At 32.3% G+C, this 23,820-nt stretch overlaps 3 protein-coding genes across 3 annotated transcripts; all 3 read left to right on the top strand.

Moving 5' to 3' along the window:
* Positions 1-13,486: 13,486 nt before the first annotated feature.
* LOC125208494 (actin-related protein 3-like) lies at positions 13,487-16,772 on the top strand. Its single transcript, XM_048108126.2, has 9 exons — positions 13,487-13,795; positions 13,877-14,339; positions 14,673-14,819; positions 15,095-15,187; positions 15,448-15,567; positions 15,772-15,882; positions 15,950-16,075; positions 16,166-16,264; positions 16,388-16,772. The coding sequence occupies exons 1-9, from the start codon at positions 13,746-13,748 to the stop codon at positions 16,463-16,465; spliced, it is 1,287 nt and encodes a 428-aa protein (XP_047964083.1). The 5' UTR covers positions 13,487-13,745; the 3' UTR covers positions 16,466-16,772.
* A 1,292-nt stretch (positions 16,773-18,064) lies between these two features.
* LOC148923851 (uncharacterized) lies at positions 18,065-19,346 on the top strand. The gene is made up of 2 exons (XM_089061624.1): positions 18,065-18,149; positions 18,787-19,346. The coding sequence occupies exons 1-2, from the start codon at positions 18,065-18,067 to the stop codon at positions 19,344-19,346; spliced, it is 645 nt and encodes a 214-aa protein (XP_088917750.1).
* A 1,353-nt stretch (positions 19,347-20,699) lies between these two features.
* On the top strand, positions 20,700-23,302 carry LOC125204623 (uncharacterized). Its single transcript, XM_048103331.2, has 7 exons — positions 20,700-20,885; positions 21,073-21,216; positions 21,422-21,520; positions 21,991-22,067; positions 22,173-22,281; positions 22,397-22,725; positions 23,059-23,302. The coding sequence occupies exons 1-7, from the start codon at positions 20,816-20,818 to the stop codon at positions 23,149-23,151; spliced, it is 921 nt and encodes a 306-aa protein (XP_047959288.1). The 5' UTR covers positions 20,700-20,815; the 3' UTR covers positions 23,152-23,302.
* The last annotated feature ends 518 nt before the right edge of the window (positions 23,303-23,820 follow it).

The following is a 23,820-nucleotide window of genomic DNA, read 5'->3' as shown; positions in this document are numbered from 1 at the left end:
TACAATTTCTCAATAATATTATGAAGCAAATTAATTCGAGAGTTTAATAACTCGATTTATAATGATGGCAAACTTAGATTATTACAATTTCTCAAAAATATTATTAAGCATATTAATTCGAGATTGTAATAACTCGGATTTATAATGATGGCAAACTTAGATTATTACAATTTCTCAAAAATATTATGAAGCATAATAATTCGAGATTGTAATAACTCAGATTTATAATGATGGCAAACTTAGATTATTACAATTTCTCAAAAATATTATTAAGCATATTAATTCGAGATTGTAATAACTCGGATTTATAATGATGGCAAACTTAGATTATTACAATTTCTCAAAAATATTATGAAGCATGTTAATTCGAGATTGTAATAACTCGGATTTATAATGATGGCAAACTTAGATTATTACAATTTCTCAAAAATATTATGAAGCATATTAATTCGAGATTGTAATAACTCAGATTTATAATGATGGCAAACTTAGATTATTACAATTTCTCAAAAATATTATGAAGCATATTAATTCGAGATTGTAATAACTCAGATTTATAATGATGGCAAACTTAGATTATTACAATTTCTCAAAAATATTATGAAGCAAATTAATTCGAGATTGTAATAACTCGATTTATAATGATGGCAAACTTAGATTATTACAATTTCTCAATAATTTTCTGAGGCAAATTTGAGATTTTCATAACTCGATTATCTTATCCACTCTTCTAATCGTTGTCCACGTGTACGGAATAAAATTGCATCTGACTCGTATGATTTTATTTGGTAATTAAGTGATGAAATTAAATTATTATTATGGTAAAATTAAATTATTATTGATATTTGTAAATTACTCCATATATGAATTATTATGCGTAAAAACTAGTATGAATTTTGGTCAATTATTAATATAATTTATTTTAGTTTTCTTAATTTCAGTATATTTTTACTTGGTGAATGAAAGGTTTGAGTCATATTTTCTTTCATTTAAGACGGTACATCTGTGAAATTGCGGATGCATTTTTATAGGAAAAAAGAAACAGAAAAGAAAAATAAGAAACATATTCTAGACAAATACTACAACAATTGGGCCCCAACATACTACTACTACTATTGTTTGTGAGTGTCATTTAGCCAGGGTCCTCCACTAATTTTAATTCCTAATTACATAACTTAATTAAAATTGTCGATCCCTTCACATTAGTATTAAAATGTCATATTCATTTAATAAGTTAATTCTCTAAACTACAGCTTCATCTTAGTTTAAAATTTCCACTTATTTTAATATTAGTATGACATTATTATTGTTGTTATTAAAATTAGACCACGACACGACAGCAGTTCAAACAAATTGCTGACTTTATATATTACTAGAAATTTAAGGTTGGCCATCTATATATTTATTATATGTGTGCACAAATTTAAATATATAGATAGATTTTTGATGTATATGAGATATGGGTGTGATTAAAATAGATATTCCATGACGTTAACATCAGCGTTACCCCACTAAGAACTATCACATAATTTGATGGGAAATACAACAATAACAACAGCAACGTGAATGTGAATATCCACTCGCACAAAAATTTGTCGGACCCCAAATCCTACCAATATCTAAATTCAATTTTCTTATATTAATCTAGACATAAATTCATAAATATAGCTAAAGGATTAGGTGGGCAAATAATTTTACAATGAATTAAATATCAAAGTTATTAAGTGAAAAATAAATTAATTTGGATTATTTTTATCTATTTTTCTTATCGTTCAAAATAATTTATTTTTTATTTCGGAGCTTGTCATGTTTCAATTGGTGTTATTAATTTCTCATTGTAATTATTACTGGATTTAATTAATTCAAACGCTTGATAATGAGATAATAGTCTTATAGATTAGTGATATAATAATGAATTGTAATAAGAATAAATTCCGGTACTAAGTCTCTAATTGATAATTACTAGCTAATATAAGTACCGTATAATTTCCAAACAAATAACTAAATAGAATGAGAGTAATATTTTTCTCTGGATCTTGAAGTAATTTCTTAAATTTACAATCGAAGAAAGTCTTATAGTACAATGCTATAAATGTAGACGATTGTACAACAATTATTATGTATACGTACGTCAAGAAAAATAAATGTAATTCAATTATTTCTGATTTTTTGTTTTATCTTTACTGACAACTTCTATTATGATTTCATCCGCTACAAAGTGGTGGTGGGATACCTATTTTATTTATTTAAAAATAAAACAAATAATTAAGCAACTACTAATAACTTAGTAATTTTCTCCTTTCTTTCACGTAGATATATATAGTTTATTGTTATGTGTATAAATTGGACTATAAAGTAGAATAGTAATTTTTATTCGACCAGTTAATCTATCCATTAACATCGTAAACAATTTAAATATTTTATTTGTCTCAATCAGTTTAAGATTATTTTATTTTAACGTCGCAAAAGCTTTGCTTGTAATTTGATAAATAAATTCTACTAGTCCAAAATTATAGTACAGACAAAAAGTTTGTTACTAGATTGCGATCGACACTTCCAGATATTTTCCTAGAAAGTTTCATAATATTTTTTTAATAAGCTAAGCAACGATCGATCAATCAATAATTGCAACTCTTTCATCAAGTCGTATTATAAAATTAATAAATCAAACAGTTATTTTCACACTAATATATTATACACATCGAGATGCTTCCTTTCATCTTCAGTGAAGGACTACATGAATTTCATTAGTAATCGTACAATTCAATTATTAATTATTAATTTAGTCGTCGTCATATAGAATTAAATAAATAATTAACAACAGTTATAATACTATTGCCCCCACTCATCAGTCACTATAAATCTATAATGAGTGTGCAACTGAACTAAGTTTTGAAAAAGAAATACTAATAAATTGTCAATTTTCCAACTAGGGATTTTATTAGTTGAGTTTATATTTAATGGTGACGTGGACACTTCCTAAAATGCCCAATCATTGTCAAAAACTATTCAATGATTAATGCCTTTAGGTTTCTAAGAAATTAAATGTGTATATGTGTGATCATTATATTTTACACTACTTGTCCACCCCATTATATGTTTATTGTGGAATTTCCTAATGGGACATCACTCATTGTTCCATGAGCATTGTTGGTTTTTTTTTTTTTTTTTTTTAACCTTTTTCTACTTTTTTATATAGATTGCTTTAAATACTATCTATGAATTCAATAGTAATTGCCGATTGAAGCAACATATGATGCATTAATTTTACAAAAATTTCCGACTGTCGTAACTTAAGACATCGATTTAATTACGTATGACATCGTAGATATCCATATAATCTCTTGGTTCTTTTCCGCTAATCCTATTTCTTCATAAAAGATCAATAATTAAGTTGTACAATTATATGATTAGTATTTTAAAATTGAAATTTGTAACAGCTAATGACCTAAATTTCATGATTAGAAATAATTATATATGCACACTAGAAGCATCTCCCCTTCTCATTTGGTGGTGAACATAATTCAAAAGTACTAAGTAGTGCTCGCACTAATTAGAGGTAAATAAATTCTATTTGACAAGATTAATGAATCTTCAAAATAATCCATAACCAATATAGACTAATTATGAAATTTCCATCCCACTTCTCTATTGTGCAATATTGCATTTCCTATTGAATGCTATCCAGGACCCCTTCTTGTTGCAATTAATTAGATTATAATTGACCTAACACCATAAAAAGAAACGAAAACGACCTTATAAGATGTCCAAAAGAATACAATAATTACCATAATTGACCACCATTAATCTTTTAATTAGTTCTTGACAATGATTGCAACTTCATCAATGGTGAGGGTTAATATCAACTTCACTTGTTCTCACCCAAAATTTCTCCTTTATCATGATTTTGTCTCAAAACTTTTTAATGCTCTTTCAATTAGTACTTATTTTGATTATTTCATATAAATAAATTTATTTTTTAGGTGCATGATGCGTGTGTGTTCGATCCATCATAATAGAGCGATTAGAAATTGAAGTGGGGGATATAATGATTCCAAAAGGAGTTTGATATGATCAACAAGTCACTTTTATATATCTTATATTAGCCTTTTTCTGATAAATTAATTTAATTTAAAAACTATATGCCAAATCTCACAGTAGACATTATCTTATACGGAGTAATTTTTTATGCAATACAAGCACGACATATATAATAATATATAATCAAACTTCAAAATATTATTGTCCAATTTTATTATGTTTATGTCACAAGTTAATATAATAAAACTGTTTGGTTTTCTTGTAGCCTAATAATTACATAAAATATCAAGAGCCAGCTTGGAAATTTTAAACATTATTTTTTTATCCACATAGTAATAATTGATTAGTATATTACTTAAAATGATATATTCTTGTAAAGATATTATATTTTTGCATTGTTTAATTTTAACTGAAATATGAAATTTTAATTTTTTTTTAAAATACTCCGTATATACATTATAATTTGTTTATAATTGAATAAGCCAGTGAGGTAGTAACGATGTGTTTAAATTATTCAAATTATAATTTTTTTACTACACAAATAATTCAAAGTTTAATAGGTAGGAAACAAGTCAAGTTGTTCTTGACAATATATAATATGCAGAGGATGATATCATATACAGATACCTCTAGAAATCATGAGTAATTATGTTTCTTTATACAATCAATAATGCCTTTGTTCCTCAAATAAGGTAATGGTGTTTGTACATGTTTAACAAAAAGTTGGAATTAATGGTCTCGAGGTATAGAGTGGCTTCAAGCTTTCATCAGAGTTATAAACACTATTTGAACCAAAAAGGATTTGCTATGATCCGAATTAAAAAAAATGTGGGGAAAGTAATACTACTAGTAATATGATAAGGGGTTAGGGACCACATAAAAAGGATTAAATATGAAACATATATATGAAGAAGGCTAGAATTAGGGACAAATAGGTAGACAAAAGCCTCGGTTTGATAATGGAGGGGATCTTGTTCCCTTACAAAACGGATTAACGGATCCAATCATATTCCAACTAATAAACACCAAAACATTTGTAGGCCCACTTCCAAACATAACCCCCTCATATCATGCAATTGCTATGTCACCTATTTATTCTTCCTCACATGAACTTTTGTTACAAAAAAAAAAGTTGTCGATCTTATAATAACATAGAATGGTAAACAAAAGACCATTTCAAGTGCAATATATTTTGTTTTCATAATAAAAGATACTTATAGTTTTTGTCAAGTGTTTATTTCTAATTTTAGGTGGAAAGAGGTGTAAATGAGGTCTAGCTCGCATGGCAAATATGAGGCACCACGAGACTCTTCAATTCTTAGTGACAGGTCTTGGGTTTAAATCTCGTTTGCTTGATGTAGTATATTTCTCACCTTATGCGGTGGTGCAGTGGTCTCGTCTGCATGTTGCATTGATGCATAGTGGAAAAAAGACCAAGTGTATTTTCATAGGTATTATTTTTCTCAAAAAGAAAAAGAAAATAGAAAATTGAATTTTTTATATTGAAGGTAATATTTTCATACGAAATTGTGGAACATTCTTTACTTATTAATATCGTTTGATCAAACTTTTGAATTTTAAAATATACAGACCCAGTTTAATATTTATTGTTTCAAATTTCATCTTTTTTTTTCATTTTTTTATAAATTGAATAAATGAAATTGGAAGTGAAGCTCTAAGACTCCAGTCAAAATTCCTTTCTCGATAATGGCCCATGAGATTGTTCATGATTATGTCAATTAAGGTAGACAAGAATTTAGAATCAAATATTTCTTGTTTAATTTAGAAAAGGATCTTGTCTATGATTAAAATGGACAAGAATTTAGCAGGAATCAAGGCTTTGTTTAAGAAAATGATCTCGTGTTGACCCCAAATATTGAAGGGGGTGTGGCTCGATGAATGATGCGTGAGCTCATTACAGTTAGTTAATTATAGGGATGTGGGAATTAACATCAATAAACTAATCTAATTAATCCACAAAGATTACATTAATTAATTCTTAGTGCTTTGAAAAATTATTACAAAAGTATATGGTTGCTGGAATTTGGTCGATTCTCTACCTAGCCAGTTGCTTGAATATTGTCAGGAATATCATTTTGACCGGCAAAAACTGGTCTCCCCATATTAGAAAATAGACTACTCAAGAACATGACCTTTGTTTTTTTATTAATTATTTTTGCATATTTTCGTTGTATATTATTCCCTCGTTCCCATGATAAGAGTCACACTTTGCCATTTTGGTCTATCTCACAACAAGAGTCACACTTCATTTTTACCATAAATTGTAAGTAAGTCTCACATTCCACTAACTCACTTCACTCACATTTATTATAAAATCAACATAAAAAAGTAGATCTCATATTCCACTAACTTTTTCAACCCGCTATTCTTTACATTTCTTAAAACTCGTGCTCATAATAAGAGTGACTCTTATTGTGGAACAGTGGGAGTAATTTCTTGTTCGGGATATTTTGTGACAATAGTGAATTCAGATATTGTAGCTACAGTGTAGCAATATGTCCACTTTGGGCGACAAGCATTACTATTTATATCGTTTTATGGGCCTATGTAAAATATGAAATTCAAATAAATATTAGTTAAAGGAAATCATAGTTGGAGCCAAAAGAGGGGGTGATCATGTGACGTACAAAATGAGCTATTAGAGCAACATATATAAAGTGGCGAGCAAGAAAATTCAATAAAAAATACAGTCAAATTAAAACGAAAAATAAACCAAAAAACATAACAAAAGTACTAGGTAAAAGACCCATAAAAGATAACCACAACTCAATAACAAAACACCAACAAATCAACCACTACTAGAAAACCAAAAGCAACATAGAAAACCAATCGCATTATGGATATGAGTTACCCAAATTTAATGAACTACTCCACTTGTCAATTGGTTTTAAGATCAAACCTCATGAAAATTTAATCATAATATTAGATCATGCCACCGACTACGAAGCTGAAACTTTAACTAATCTATCAATATATTTGGTCCAAAACAAAACAAAAAAACGAATGCCCCACCAGTATATCTAGGCTTCAAAATGAAACAACCAAATACCACACATAAAATTTTATTATTGAGAGTTTGAGGGTTTCAATATTACAATTGTTAAAATCTGACGTTTCCTTGTATTATGATTTTTGTTACCATAAGCTATTTAAGTATTGTGTAATATTGGTCCTACACATATATAGGGTAGAAAGAAACACAGTAATCGAGTGATTAAAACTGCTAAACACGATTAGCTGGTCTGTCACATGCATGCACAAAGTAATTAACCCAACAACGTAATCAACTTCACTAATCTCGAATCTGCTTAGCAACATATAGCTCGACCAAATCATCAATGCCAACTTAATCATTACTTTATATAATTCACTAATTAGTCGTCATGTTCGTATTCCCAGAAAGGATATATATGCTGTTCACAGAGTGAAAACAACAGTTGTAAAAATAATAATTTAGATAATAAATGAAGCAGGGGGGAAGTATTTGGAGCTGTCATTTCTGGATATATCTATTTATATGAATATAATTTTGTATTTTTGTGTGTTTAGGGCAGTTTGTAGGCTAAGTATCCGACATTAGGGTGCATTCCTCGTTTAGTCGAATCCCTATTATTATGCTCCCTGTCGCCTTCTTTACAACTGACATTTCATACTCACATTTTATATTTTTCTCACTATAGATTGATTTTTTCTAGATATATTTGTAATTAATGCTACAAGCATAAACGCAAATGGATGCACTACGTCGAACATGTTCAACCATCATCTAGTGAGAGAGATCGTGACAGATTCTGATGTCTCACGTCGATTGTGATGTGAAAGACAATTGGTGTGAAGTATGTAGATCATACGAGTTCTCTCTTTTAACAGACTAGGTTTTTAGGACGAGTTCTTTGATTTGGTAATGTAATATTGGTGTTTCATTGAGAGTCGTAATGGCTCCAAGTGGTGCCTATGGAAGATGGTTGTGACCAATGTAGACTTTTGGGAGTTGATTCATAGTGGTGGCTTGGTGCAAGGTTTATAAACTGAATATGTTCTTTATTCTACAGCTACGTACTAGTCTTTTGAGATGTGTTCTCATTTTGATAACAGAAATCTTACATATGTTTCACTTTTAGAAATTAATAAGCTATTTCTCATAATTGACTACTACTTTAGGATGTATTTTCTTGTTTGATCCGTAACAAAGATGTAAAATACTTTCATATTTTGACTAACTCTAAGGATGAGTTCTCATATTTGATCTGCACAGAGATCCAATCAGACTATTTTTTTGGGATGAATTTTCTTGTTTGGTCTATAACAGAAATATGATCAAGACTAGTACTCCCTCTGTTCCCTTATAGTTGAGTCATTTTTTTATTTTGGGAAGTTTCCTCATAATTGAATCATTTTTGCATATAGTATAATAATTAACACTTTTTCTCACTCTTATTTTATTATCTTTACTTTATTCACTTTCTACTCCATTTTCTGTATTTTTTCTCTCTCTTACTTTTTTTTTATTTGTGAGAGAACGGAGGGAGCAGTATGTTTGGAACATAGATCTAGTTTTAATAGATGAGTTCTCCTCCTGTTTGAACAGTAACAAAAATATGTCTATAACATAGATGTAGAATTTTTCTATATTCAGACTAATTTTTTTGGATGAGTTATCCAGAAATCCAATATTTCGTGCTGAGTTATCCCTGTAACAGAGATCCAGTCTTTTAGGATGAGTTCTCTTATTTGCTCTTTACCCGATATCCGAAATATTTCCATATTGCAGCTGTATATATTGTTAAGTTACGAATGATATTCGAGTTTCAAATATATGTTAGTAAGATAAGCAATGTACAAAATAGAGGATCTCTTGTGCAAACGTGTCCCTTTAGGGTTGTACCAAACCCTAATCAGGCATGGTCCTGACTGACTGCGATGATAAACTAAACGAGATCAAAGAGGAGACATTTAGGGACCATTTTGTTCATATTTTTAGGCTTCAATGCATGTGCCATGGGTCCTTATTTTGGTCAATCAACAACAACTTGTTTAAATTATAATTTTGTAAAATAAATTCTTGGGGCTTGGAGTCGTCCAAGTTCTCTTCTGCGCTTTCAACTGTCTGTAAATACTGATCTCAATGCTGTCTTTGGAATTTTATTGGAGTTAATTAATGCACTTTACATATATCTTGTAATATTAGTTAATAAGTGACGTCGAAATTGTAGAGAGTCGTAGTTCTTTTTCCATATGTTTAATTTTTTCGATAGTGGTTTTGTGTGACCGTGAAAAAATGTTACGGACTCAATTCTCACATGGATTGTGAGAATAATTGATGTGGGGTATATAGACTAAATGAGCTATCTCTCCTAACATGCTAGTCTTTTGTGCTGAATTCTCCTATGTATCAAAATACTTATGAATTTTTTTCAGAAAATAAGGGTTACTGGAATAAATGTTCCATGCATGGATATGTAAATATGTAATTCTATATATATTTGACTCTCTATTGTGATTATAGGTTCTTAAATTAATTTGAACAACTTTGGCCCATATAAATAAGAAGAAGAACTGAAAATATTATATATGCGATACAAAAGTTTCAATGTTGACAATTGAAGGAGCTCGAGAAGTGCTAATAGTTTGTTTAATCAAATCATATTTATATGACCCTTCCAGCTGGGTCCATCAGATAAATATGGCTTGTCAACTTTTCCTTTTATTAAAATGGTATGTAAACTTTCTATTTGACCTTTTTTAGTAGATAGACATTAGTATGTCCGTCCATGGACCATAGTGTATTCATTGTTCAAATTTTAAGAAATCTTATGAAAAATATATAAAAAAAGTAAGTGATATATGAATCTAGTTTTATATACTAGTATTAATTTATAATGAAGTTAAGTGAAATGATTTAGTAAATGCATTGCTCATTTATGCTACTACTTAACAAGAAAAAGCGAAATAAGACTTTATTTTACGAACCTTGATTAGTTAGCCTGGAAGTTGCGGCTAACAAGCATAATCAACTGTGAAAAACACATCATCCAAAATGTGGCTTAAAATGTAACATTAATGATCAAAAAAATTTTGTATCCATTTATTAATAAAAGATAAATTTAAATATTGATGTTTCAAGTATATGTACTCTCTCATCCACTCAAAACTACTCCTTCCGTTCCGCGGTAGTTGAGTCATTTCATTTTCTGTACTCGTTTTAGAAAAATGATAATAAATAGTTAAAGTGGAAAAAATATAAAGTAAGATAGAGAATAACATAGATAAGACTATTATTTACTTTATTTTGTCACTTACTCTACTTTCTCTTCATTTTAGCTATTTATTATCATTTTTTTAAAATGAGTGCAAAAAATAAAATGATTCAACTACCATGGAATGGAGGGAGTATAATTTTCTGAAAAAGAAAACGCAAAACTCTTAGTTTTATTTTATCTTTTATTTATTTTCTTCATTTAATACATAATAGTAGCTCATAAACTCCCATGCCCAGTTTAGTAAAATTATGATAAAAAGACTAAAGGAGCATTATGCAATATATAATTAAATACTCTATTTAAAAAGCATTACTACACAAATTTACATATATAAATAAACACTTGTTGAAGAGGTGGAAAGTGGTGTCAATATCATTGCATATCACAATATTAGTGTATCGAAAAAGACAAAAATGGTGTGATTCAAAGAAAAAAGAGTGGGATAGGAGTTGTTCCTTGGGGATAAGAACAAATTCTTTAAATCCCATCTCTTAATTTTGGCCATTTTCCTATCCACCATCATCCCTATATCATTCATAATAAGTCATTAAAACGCATGCTTAATTCCTCATACTTTTTACTTTTTTTTTAATCCCTTCAGATTCTAATAAATTTTATTTTATTTTATTATCTCTTCCTCAGAAGTGATACTTCTATTTTTATTGTAATTTAATGGAATTGTGATTTCTCTTACTTAGTACTCCCTTCGTTCCACAATAATTGTCACTCTTATCTATTTCGGTCTGTCCCACAATAATTGTCGCACTTCATTTTTACCATAAATGGTAAGTAGCTCTCACATTCCACTAACTCACTTCACTCACATTTTATTATAAAACCAATATAAAAAAAATGAGTTCCACGTTCCACTAACTTTTCCAACCAACTTTTCTTTATATTTCATAAAACCCATACTCACAATAAGAGTGACAATTATTATGAAACGGAGAGAGCATATTACTTTATTCCCGCTAATTTTATAAATTTTTGGACAAATTTTATTTTGTGGATAATGTCAAAGAAGAGTTGAGAGACAAGATGAACTGGTGATGAAAAGACGAAGAAGCTGTAGAATGAAAAGAACCCCACGTAATCTGAAGCTAGACTAAGCTATGTACACGTATATACATACATGTCTTCATGCAAGTATATAAATGACATAAATAGGGTATGTAGGTAAGTGTTTGATTTGAGAGAGTGGGGGAAGCATGCTCAGTGATATATCTCTATCAACTATCCCCACCATCAAACTCCATCTTTCCAATTCTTTTTTCCAAATACTACTATTTACTTTTGTTGTGTTACTCCTTTTGAGCTTTTACTCATTTTTTTATTATTTTTGCCCTTTTTGCTATGTGTACAGTGCATGCAAGTGTTCAGACAATGATATCCTTAACTCAGTCTGCAAAGTTCGACTGATAGATTTTTCTGTTTTATTTTATTTTTAAAAGAAATCGGTAAAAATGGAATACTCAAGTTAAGTAATTAAGCTAATACACAAGAATTAAATTTGTGGCCCCATCACCCGACTATAAATAAATGCGTCTTCTATATTACTTGAATTAATAGTTGAACGATTTAATTATATTTAATTAAATAATTTTGAATGCATATATACTATAAGGGTTCAGTTAATGTTTTTAAAAAATGTTTCCAGTTCTGAATTCTGAAAGTTTTTATTTAGTATACTACTACTTCAAAGTTTATGTTATAATGATGTATTGATTGGTTCAAATTCAACACACCGATGAGTCACCGACAACATAAGATGACTACTATCACAGGATTCCAACATGTAATCTATATATACAGATAAATTTATGCAACGTCAATATTCAGGTTAACAGATTTTTGATTTGATATTGGAATTAAATAAATTTGAATGATCGATCGAGATACTAAATTGATAGTACTAGTACTTAATTTTTATGCTCTAAAGTTTTATTGTGGTGTTTATCATTTTCAATTCACGGCCTTTTTACTGTAATGTAAAAAAATGTACTGCATGTAAAAGATAACTAGCTTGTTGCCTAAATAAGTGATTTATAAATCAAATTACTTTTATTATTTTGTTAAAAGTTGGAAATTTGGAGTTGGGATTGAAAGGAGAGGGAAATGACATATTGCAATTTTGTAGGGTGCAATTAATTAAATACCTACTGCTATGAATTTTATTACAGTAATTTTTTATACATAAAATTATTTGCTAATAATTTAGAATGAACAACAATGTGGAGTATACGGAATTTATAGTACCTTCAAAATAGCGTGATTTGGGCCTAGTGGGCTCGTTTCTGAAATTGGGCCATCACACATCATATAGTCTGCAATAGATGCATCTTTTTCTTATAGTAGTACGTACTAGTATTTATATATTTTAAATTCAGTTGTTGCACTAGATTTTTCTTCATATCATAGTGATTTAATATGATCTACTTCTTTTATGGAACAAATTTCACAAATTTAAGAATTGAAAGAAATAGAAATTTTGGATGAAAAAGTGCTGTCAGAAAACCGTGTTTCTCAATATACTCCTTTTCGCCCATTAAAAGTAAAATATTTTTTGGTATAAATTTTTATGTAATGTTATTTGAGCTCTTACCCAAAATAAAGTAAAACGAGTGATGTTTTCATTTAAAAATATGTGTTATTTTGAAGGAGACAAAGAGACTATATGTAAATATGTATATGTGTGACCATTACTTTTGTATATCAATATTTAATATAGTATGTTATTTATATTATTTTTTTAGTACCTTTAGTTTGATTTCAATACTTTTTACTTATAGCTATTGATATTATTAAATGTACAAATATTGTATATATCTATAAAATGCCCAATTTACTTTCTTAATCACTTTCCGCTATAGATGAAATGAATAAACCGAACTAAACTCGATTTATCATTTTGGAAAGTTCCAAGTTAATTTAGTCATTTCTATTTTGACAAAAAGTAACCATTTGTTTTACTTTAGACTATCTTCATTTCTGTTACTTTATTCTCTTTTACTTTATTTACTATCCACTTAACACACTATTCTTAAATTCCATACCGAAAATAACACATCAATTAACACAGAACAAAAGAGAGTATGATTTTTAAGTAATTTGCCGAATTAAATAAATATGAAAAATAAAATATACTCCAAAATATGCATGTAGAATGATATTTTTCCAAATATAGATATTGATTCAGTCATGCATTGTTGCTTCATCACCCCCACAAATAGGATCAAAATCACAATTTCTCAATCTCCAACGGCGAAGATCCGACGAGTTACCGATGATATGGGTGGAATCAAACCCTTCTCCACCGCCATGCATGCGCTTGTTCACGCCACCAACAACCTGCATTGACCACCTTTCTTCCTAAAATCAAAACCACCCAAAAATCTCAGCTTCCTGCTGTCTTCATTCACTCCCATGGACAATTACACCTCTAATCCAGCTGTAGTCATCGACAACGGCACCGGGTAATTAATCATTCTCGTTGTTTTCTATTCCGATCAAACTGTTCGATGAAATGCCTCAACGAATTTTCAATTCAATTTTAGGTTCACGAAATTAGGTTTTGCTGGGAATGCAGAGCCGTGTTTCACAATCCCGACTGTAGTAGCCCTAAGCGATGCGATCACCAATCCGGCACGAAACACCACCGGCAAGGGGAATTGGATGGTGCAGCACAGTGCGGGAGTGATGGCCGATATGGACTTTTATATTGGGGAAGAGGCATTGTCTAAAGCTAGGGTTAGTGGCACTTATAACCTGATTAATCCGATTAGACATGGCCAGGTTGATAATTGGGATTCGATGGAGAGGTTCTGGCAGCAGTGTATATTCGATTACTTGCGTTGTGATCCGGAGGATCATTACTTTTTGCTGACCGAGAGCCCCTTGACAGCACCGGAGAATCGGGAGTATACTGGCGAGATCATGTTTGAGACTTTTAACGTCCCCGGGCTCTTTATTGGCGTGCAGCCCGTGCTTGCTTTGGCTGCTGGATACACAGACACCAAGGTTGGTATTCGTATTAATATCAAGTGCCTTGCTACTAACTTGAGAGTTGTGATTACTAATTGTTTATGGAGTTGTGTTTTGCATTTATCTGCTATCTGTGCAGTTGTGTTATAGTGATTTTTATTAGTTGCATCTTGTTTGGCCATATGAAAAGATATGCATTGGATTGAAAATTTGTTAATAAATCATGGTATGGTAATATACCAATATGGAAGGAAAACTTTCAGAAATTTGGTGTTAATGGCGGATCACATGGCACTATACCATTATCTGTGTGTTTGTATCTCCAATAGTTGATTAATTTTTCTTTTTTCTATCTCCAACACTTTATAGCGTGAGATGACAGGAGTTGTTGTGGATATTGGGGATGGGGCTACTCATGTCGTGCCTGTTGCTGATGGTTATGTTATTGGAGGTAGCATTAGGTCGATTCCAATGACAGGGGACGATGTAACTGTGTTTGTCCAACAGCTCATGAAGGTAAGGTTTCTTGTATATCCATCTGCAGCAAAGTAGTAGTAGTTTTTTGCTTCAATTTTAAGATAGTCTATGATGATGTCAATATCGATTAGGTTTGGTTGTTGAATATTAAAAATCTCAAGCTGTCTGGCAGATGAAATAATTCTTAGCAAAAATAGCGTTTAGATATATCCTCTTATTCTTATTTGTTCACCACCATTGGTTTCTTTTGATTTCACTTTTTTGAAGGGCTCTTGTTTTTTGTCATTTAGTTTTGCTGATATTGTTTTGTTTAGGAAAGAGGAGAGAATCTTCCACTTGAGGATTCCTTTGACGTGGCCCGAAAAGTGAAGGAGATGTATTGCTATACTTGTTCTGACGTCGTCAAGGTATATCTTATAGATTGACGATTTGAGGACTCGGCTTCGTGCCCCTTCCCCTCTAACCTCTCAAATTAGAATTGGTGCTTGCTACTCCAGTATTTGCTAAATTTATGACAGAAGAAGATCTTATATTATATGCTTGTTTCCCTTTTCGTCTATGTGATGGTGTATACAACTTGAACTTTCTTAAGATATGCAGGTTCGGGGTATGGGGTAATTTGATTAGAAATTTTTTCTAATGAGCTAATATCAATTCTCAAGTGCAGGAGTTCAATAAGCATGACAAAGAACCTGCTAAATACGTCAAGCAGTGGAGCGGTACTAAGCCAAAAACAGGGGCACCATATTCTTGTGATATTGGCTATGAACGGTTCCTTGGCCCGGAGGTTTGCTTTTCTCACCATCTTTAAGCTAGCTGTCCAAGCAGCATTTTTTCACCATGATTAACTTGCAAAAATCTCTATTTTTGTGGACCTGCTTGGGTGATTCGCTGGTTCACTATTTTTTCCAAAACCTGCTCATTATCGAGTTTAACGCACTTTCAAGCAAATGAGAAATGTTGCTGAAGGTTCTTAGTCTTTTTTATGCAGGTCTTCTTCAATCCTGAAATTTATAGTAGTGAATTGACAACCCCTTTACCTGATGTGATAGACAAATGTATCCAGGCCTCCCCAATAGATACAAGAAGAGCCTTGTACAAGGTGATTCTGTTTTGCTCTTGATTGCCTCTTTCATTCATGATTTATTGAATCATCTGGTGTATTGTAGAATATTGTATTATCTGGAGGGTCAGTCATGTTCAAAGGCTTCCAGAAAAGGTTGCAACGAGATGTTAAAAAGATTGTTGATGTTCGAGTACTTGCATCAGATCATCTGCATGGTGGACGAGTACAGGTCGGCTATTAGGCTACTTCTATATTTACAATCTTGACAGCAATTGTGGCCTTTTACCAATCTTGATTTTTGGCCAATGTTCTTCTCCAGGCCCAACTCTTGGAAGTAAATGTAGGTAGCCATCCTATCCAGAGATATGCAGTTTGGTTTGGCGGCTCAATACTTGCATCTAAACCTGAGTTTTACACGGTATATGTTGTTATCGTTTTGGCTTATCCAAGAGTTGTAATATATCCTTATTGTGAATGTTAACATTGGCTAGCATCAGTAGACAAATATGTGAATGTTGCATTTGTTTTATTTTCGATTCAGGCATGCCACACAAAAGCTGAGTACGAGGAATATGGAGCGAGCATATGCCGAACCAACCCATTATTCAAAGGGATTTAAAGACAAAACAAAGTGATGACAAGCGATGAAGGCTAGGCTACACTTCTCGATCCGTTTGCTGGATATATCGATATTTTTTCCGTAACAGTTTAAGTGAGTTAGGTGAAATATGGTTTTGTCTTCTGAGTCATTAAATTTATTTTCAGGTAGGCTGTTGATAGAAGAGTAAAAATTCAGGTTAGAAAATTAATCTGTTTTTCAGAGTAGTGATTACATGTCACATATTCTTTTTGATGCTGCTCAGATGGAAAAATTGTTCTTTGAACATAATGATAAATCATATACCATTAGGTTTTTGTGCGGGAAATGTTGGTGTAGTGAAATGACCCGTAGCTACTAATTCGAGAATCGAATTTTATGGGAATTTATACCGTGTGTGAGAAGAAAAGAAAGGTGAGTAATTAAGGCTCTGTCAACAGGCATATGCAAATTATAAATTAATAATATTGATTTTAATATTTATTTACTAATTATTTATAAGTGGATTTTTATACAATGATAACAAAATACCCCTACACCTTGTACTAAACTTATGTATTTCCATAATTTTTTCGTGTAATATAAATTTTCTAATGAAAAGATGCAAGTAGTTGTATTACATTTGATATCACTCAATATGACAATAAAATATACTCCTAATCTATTACTATTATTATACTCTATAAAAGAGCATAATCCTATGCAGACCTTAATATGTTGTAGCAAAAAAACATAAAATTAATAGTACTATATGTTGTGATAAAGTAATAATAATATATACATATGCTTTTTTTCTAATTACTATTTGAGGAACAATAGGTTTAATAGATTAATATTTTGAAGCCCTACATTGTAAAAGCCCAAGTTAGAATCCTATCATTTATTTTCCTTGGGTTATGATTCAGAGCATATAAACACCATTTTCCCTTCTTCTTTCTCGTTATCACTCTTCACACCCATTGCGAAAATTTGGTAAGTATTTTTATTTGTCTTATTCGTCTTGTATTCTAACATTAAATTGAATTGTATTGAAAGAGAAGAAAGTTTTTCTGATTTGAATTGGTAATATTTTTTAGTAATTGGATGCTCAAACTTAGAATTCATCACTTGTATTTGGTGTATTTCATACTACCCAATTATTTTGTCTTAAAATATTGATCCAATCGACTTATTCACATATGCTGTGCAGTTAGTAGAGATTTGCAAATAATCTAAAGGTTCAGTTAAATTCATCACAGCCATCCAATGTCTACCGAGGTAAGTTATGGGAGGGACGTAATATTTCCACAATCAATGAATAATTAAAACTAACAAAATTTTTTTGAACAACGATTTTGTTGCCAATCATATCAAAGTTTCCTTATATACACCTACAATCACGCTAGAGAATATTTTATGAAATATGGAACCTATATTAGAAAAGTCATAAAATCTAACTAAAAGAAAAAAATAACCTTTTTCTGTATAAATGATGAGATTTTGTTCGTATCTTTCATACTTATAACATTGAATTTTTCCAATGGAAAATCACCTACCTCATCACTTAATTTTTTTACTTGATTTTTCTTCAAGTTGTTCAACTTTTTTTTCTTCAAAAGTACTAATAATCAATCTCGTATGATGCAGCCCAAAGTTCTTTTTATCAAGATCAATTGCTGTGACAAATGCCGCAACAGTGTCCAGGACCATGTTAGGAATTTGCCTGGTATTTCGTTTTCACAATTTTCAACTCATTTCCTGGTTTCGACAGTTGATAGGGTGGTATAACCTAGAATCGAACCGAAATACTTCGTATGTTGGTTATCGTTTAAATCAATAACCAATTAACATGGTTTGGTATCCCTGTTGATTGTAGTATTCACTATGAGATCGGTATCTGACAATTTCAAATTTATAATTTTATGATAGTTCAACAGTTCGGCTATAGGTTTTAGTTGAATTGAATAATCCTCAATAATATAGGTTATTTTAATTTTATTTTTTTACTAATCTACATTCTTAATTGAATAAGTACTCCAGTTTTTATTTATTGTGCTTGATTATTAAGATAAAATATTTGAATTTAGGATTTTCGATGTCATTATTTACTTTTCCAGTTAGGCTAGTATGTTTTAGCTATAAAGAATTGAATAATCCTTAATACTACTTGTTTTCCGCCACTTTAGATTAAATTATGCATTTTGTTAATCATCCCCTATCATGAAGTTAATTGATCAATTTATGCATCTGTTCTTAAAAATTATACTTACAAATGTTGTGAAGATTTAAAATGGTGGACTAAACTGAATTCGGTTATCGGTTAACTGACTAACCCGCTTAATTTTCCTTTTGAGTAATTTAAGGGGTGGACAACGTTGCGATAGATGAAAAAGAAAATCTCGTATATGTCTTTGGCAAAATCGACGGCCAGACGTTGCTGAGAAAGGTCGCGAAGCTAGGCAAATCGGTCCAGCTTCTATCACCAGAGAAGCCCCCCATGAACCATGCTGATTCAAACCACAACAAAAAATTCGAACCTCGTGGCGGAAAGGGGAAACAACACAGCAACTGCTGCTGTGGAGACGGCCGTCACCACAGCAGCAGCAGTCATAAGAAGGCAGAAGAGGAAGAGGAGCACAAATGCGAACCCTATGTGCCCCCCGTGATTAGTCCTCACGTGTGTAAAGATGATTTATGCAAAGTGCATCCACGAGGCCGCACGATTAGTGACCGCGTGCCAGCTGAGTATACGAGCAGCTTCTTTTTTGAAAATCCGGTTTATGGCGGAGGAGGGCCGTCTTACCAATATCCGATGGGGAACGGAGGGATGTATGGATGGCAACAGCCACCACCACCAGAGTTTGGGTATGGTGGGGCTATGCCAAGGAGGATGCCTCATCATGATCCATTCATTTTTCATTAGAGAAATCTCTACTTATTTTTGGACATGGCTAGTTTTCAACAAATGCACATTTGGTTTCCATCAACTTTTAAATAAATAAACATTTGTTAACATTTTGAATATGTGGTAGTATATTGTTTTGTTTGATTTCTCAATTACCAATTGTAACAGTGCCTAGCAAAATGCTCGCAAGTTGCAACTAGGATTCATCATAATACATTGGTAATATTTGGATCGCTTTAGTAGGATAGATAACTCTTCTATCTTGAACTTATTTTATCTAAGTTATCATGTTTTACACTGTACAATCTTTTATACCAAATGAGTTGGACTGAAGACCTGTCTCGAGGGCGACACAGGGGCGGATGCAAGATACTTTTACTCGGTGTATCTTCTTCCTATCTTGAAACAATGAATCTCCTTGTTGTTCGTCTCTGCAGCTTAAAAATCTTTGATCAGCCCCTTCTTATTCTTCAAGTTCCGACATCTACCATTTAGTTTCATCAATTTGATATGAGCTTAATTTAATTTTTCAAAATTCCAAAAGTTTATAAATAGAAAAAAAAAATTGGGTAGGGGGGTTGAGCCACTCTTCGGATTTCATTGGATTGGATTTCGGATTGGATTGGATTTTGAATTGTTTTATATAGTTTGATGAAAATAAAAAAAAAACTCAAAATAACTTATGTATGGCAGTATGAGTCGTATGGCAGTATGAGTCTATGACATTAGTCATCTTACAGATCATAAGATCAACCTGACGGTGTTGGATGAATGTGCCCATATGGGTAGCATAGTTGGCAACGGAGGAGCAGATCTTGCTGGAATGAGCCTGGGTTCAAAACCCACTGCTGTTGTGTAGTTGCTTCCGTCTCTTGGGCACAAGTGTGAGGCCTTGGGAGATGGGCTTCTGGTAGAGGCCCCCTTAACGGGCTTCTGGTAGCCAGTGGGTTAAGGCCTCCCCCTTAACGGGCTACTGCATACCCTGATTGAACCGGACTTCTAGTAGCCAATGGGTTAAGGCACCCCTCTTAACGGACTACTGTGTATCCCGATTGAACCCCACACATGATGGCGGCCGGAGCGTGGGGGCCACCAAGGCGACAGAATTGCCTTTTTTTTCTTCAATGAAGTTGGTCCATTTCGACAAGTCTACTAATATGGTTAAAACGTGGTCCATTTGACAACTACTCCTAATTTGGTTAAAACGTGTGCATTTCACAAATCTACAAATATGGGTAAAACGTTATTTTCAAAGAAAAGAATGAAAACACAAAAGGCCAAATGCATCACGTGGTTGAAAAGGGCAACACAATAAAAAAGAAAGCAAAACGGCAGAAACATAACATACCCTCCAAAGCGGGAACTTCGAATCTCCATATAAATACACGCGCATTCGCCACTGCCGCTAATACCATCAAATCCTAGGGTTTAATTTCATTCAATCCCCCAAATATACACATTCACCATTAAATCGCCCATTTCTGCAGATGGAGGCAGTCAAGGCTACCGCCGCTTGGGTCGCCTCCCGCTCATCCCACGTCACCCTCGACTCCTCAGGTCACACCACATTGCCGCCGCCGCTTATTTCTTCATCACAATTTTATCAATTTACGCTGAAATTGATTGCATGTTGGCATGGATTTCGATTGTATTGTTTCAATTTGAACTGTTTTTATCTCTATTTTTGGGTGATGGTTTTGTAATTGCTGTGTGCGTGGAGCTAAACGGTGATTGGTGTATATAGGAATCGAGAATTTTGCGGAAAGAATAAAGGATTCGATACCAAAGGTGGAGTGGAATTTTGAAGGAACTCATTATTTCGACAATGGTCCTCTCACTGTTCAGTATCTGCTTGTGTTGGATGCACTCAATTTCTGCTTTTGGCCTGGTACTTTATTTTACTCTTTTGGTGTCTTTTTTTAGAAAAATGTGCAATTTGAATTAGGAATGGCAAAAAGGTTTGCTTGTCTCAAGCTGCAAATAGGCTTTTTGCTTTCATTCTTTTTGTAGTCATATTCCAATTGAAAGATTATTTCGAATCTTGTTTTACCTATCTATAGAATATGAATACATTTTCACTTTTATTATGGTAGATGATGAATTGAATTATGACCATTTGGCTGTGGGACTTAAGGAAGCTCTTCAGAATGATAGCTCTGCTTTCGATGCAGACCGATTGCAGAAATACACCGGTATAGTACTCGTTGCTATCTATAAGTATTTTTCATGACTAGAGGGACATGTTTATTTTTATCTCTTGTTCGTTTTGAATCTCTGCTTGTCTCCACACCCATGAGGACCAATTTAATCCTAGATAAAGTTTTTTTAACTTATCTTGTCCAACAAACTCATCGCTACCTAAGGTTATTCTTTCTTGGAGACAACATTATCTATTAGCTATGAGATTCAAAGTGTATAGTAAAGACTTGGTTTTTGTTTGGGTTTGTCCTGTTAATGTTTGAATTTTTCCTTTTTCAAGTTACATCCTTGTTCCGAGTATTATGTTAATTTGTACTAGGTGAATCTATGTAACTTTGTGAAATAGCATTCGAGTTTGTATTCATTCCTACTTGTGCAATATAGAGATGTGTTTCGTTTGATTAGACTGAGACAGTTCTGGGAACTATCTATCTATACATTGTAATATTATGGATGATGGCAGGTCTTGAGCTGCGCAAAATGCTAAAATGGCCTAGGCCACTACCTTTGGAGGATGAAAGAGTGCGCTTATTGCATGAGGTATAGTTTTGATTAACGTGGTTGAAATATTTGCTTGTTTTCTGTTGATCGCTTTACTTCTAAGCAGTTTCTGGTTAAACAATAATGTCTCAAATGTTTGTTTAGGTGGGCTTTGAGCTCGAAAAGTCGTTTGATGGGAAAGCAGAAAACCTTGTGAAAGCTTGTGATAAATCAGCTGTAAAGCTTGTGGAGCTCATCACAAGCCACTTTCCTGGTACTTAAGCATTATTTAAGCTTAAACTAATTCAAGAATGTATTTCGGAAACTTTTAAATAGCCTGTTTACGTCGCATTTGTATCTATTGCCACTACAATAATTTTGTATTACAGGTTTCAGGGATCACTCGGTGTACAAAGGTCACCAGATTTTCTTGTATAAGAGGGCTCAGATATTTGTTGCCGATTTATGGGGCGCATTTAAGGGTCAAGGATATGGTGAACTCAAGGATATAGAGTCTGTGACGATGTTTGCTGATTATATCGTGCCTGCAGTTCTCCAGCAGCTTGGAGTCCTAAGATATAGTCCTTCGTTGTCTGATATTATCGAGTCCAATAGAGAGATAACTTCAGGAACCGAGGAGGAGATCGAACTTAGAGCATGCACAATCCATGCCGTAGAGGAAATAAAGGAGTCGATCCAGAAAAAAACTGGGAACCAGGTTAGTTCTTGTAGGCAATTCCTTTCTATATGTTCGTCCATTGAAATGACAACTCAATCTGTGGTTCACGGTGAATCTTAATTCTAAATAATTTGAGAATGAGGAAGCTAACACTAAGAAAAGTTTGTTCCATGTTTTAGACACCAGAGCTTATCTCTTCACCCTTAAGCAGTAGTTGGATTCGTCTAACTCTGATTTATGTAATGCTGTATTTGGGCTCTCAATAGTTAATCTTCTTGCTTTAAAGCTCAATACTTAACCACACTGCAAATTTGATTTCTGAATACGTTTGTTTATTCGAAAAAAGATGTCTGAGACGAGGTTTTGATGCAGGTGCTGAGTGCGGAGTTGGACCTATGGCTATGGGCATACGGCATTGCCTGTCCTTCTCTTCAACATCATCGAACACTCTCCATTTACTATTGAGGTTTGAAGGGAAGAGTTTGCTGGAGTTTTAGAGTAGCTTCTTAATTAGAGGTTACTGTTATAGTACTTAAATTTTGCTGCATAGTTTCTATTATTGTCACTGTACTATAAAGATGAAAGTGGAATAATGTTAAATGGTTTTGCATATTAATATCGTTCCATCAACTTTAGCACACCATAAGCAAACCTGTTACATTTTGCTCTACTTTTCTTTTGAATTTTGTTTAGGGAATACTGTTTAATGAGTTATTATACAAACATTGTTCATTTTTTCACTTGGAGGCACTTTAAAAGGTTTGGAATGATAGTTGTTCGAATCTCGTTTTCTGTTTGATGTTATATTTTGTGTCATTTTTCTTTTATCAAATTCGAAACCAATTTGTTTTTACTTCAGCACGCATTTTTCGCCAACTTTTCATTAGAAGATTTTAGAACTTCAACTTTACTAACCAAAAAGATACAATAATTGAATAGATTTCCCAAGCACAATGTGTCATAATGTGACGCATCGTTTGGACACCATAAAATGCTATTGCTAACACAACCTCTCCAGTAAGAAAATATTAGCAGCAATTTTATTTGGTTCGGTTAGTATAGATTGGATTTCAATTGGTTTAATCGAACAATTTCATATACTAGTACATAGTACTCCCTCCGTTCCACAGTAAT

The sequence above is a fragment of the Salvia hispanica genome, chromosome 6, assembly GCF_029641045.1.
Source record: "Salvia hispanica isolate PSC_SH4W2 chromosome 6, Shi_PSC_v1, whole genome shotgun sequence".
Lineage (NCBI taxonomy): Eukaryota > Viridiplantae > Streptophyta > Magnoliopsida > Lamiales > Lamiaceae > Salvia > Salvia hispanica.
This window is presented reverse-complemented; position numbering and strand designations above follow the sequence as displayed.

What these genes read in the sequence shown, in the direction of transcription:
- LOC125208494 (XM_048108126.2), top strand. Translation starts at nt 13,746, where the DNA reads ATGGACAATTACACCTCTAATCCAGCTGTAGTCATCGACAACGGCACC. An exon ending in TTGTCCAACAGCTCATGAAG is followed by an intron (nt 14,820 to 15,094) that starts GTAAGGTTTCTT and finishes TGTTTTGTTTAG; the next exon opens with GAAAGAGGAGAGAATCTTCC. An exon ending in AACGGTTCCTTGGCCCGGAG is followed by an intron (nt 15,568 to 15,771) that starts GTTTGCTTTTCT and finishes TTTTTTATGCAG; the next exon opens with GTCTTCTTCAATCCTGAAAT.
- LOC148923851 (XM_089061624.1), top strand. Translation starts at nt 18,065, where the DNA reads ATGCAGCCCAAAGTTCTTTTTATCAAGATCAATTGCTGTGACAAATGC. An exon ending in CCATGTTAGGAATTTGCCTG is followed by an intron (nt 18,150 to 18,786) that starts GTATTTCGTTTT and finishes GAGTAATTTAAG; the next exon opens with GGGTGGACAACGTTGCGATA.
- LOC125204623 (XM_048103331.2), top strand. Translation starts at nt 20,816, where the DNA reads ATGGAGGCAGTCAAGGCTACCGCCGCTTGGGTCGCCTCCCGCTCATCC. An exon ending in CAATTTCTGCTTTTGGCCTG is followed by an intron (nt 21,217 to 21,421) that starts GTACTTTATTTT and finishes TTATTATGGTAG; the next exon opens with ATGATGAATTGAATTATGAC. An exon ending in AGAAAAAAACTGGGAACCAG is followed by an intron (nt 22,726 to 23,058) that starts GTTAGTTCTTGT and finishes GTTTTGATGCAG; the next exon opens with GTGCTGAGTGCGGAGTTGGA.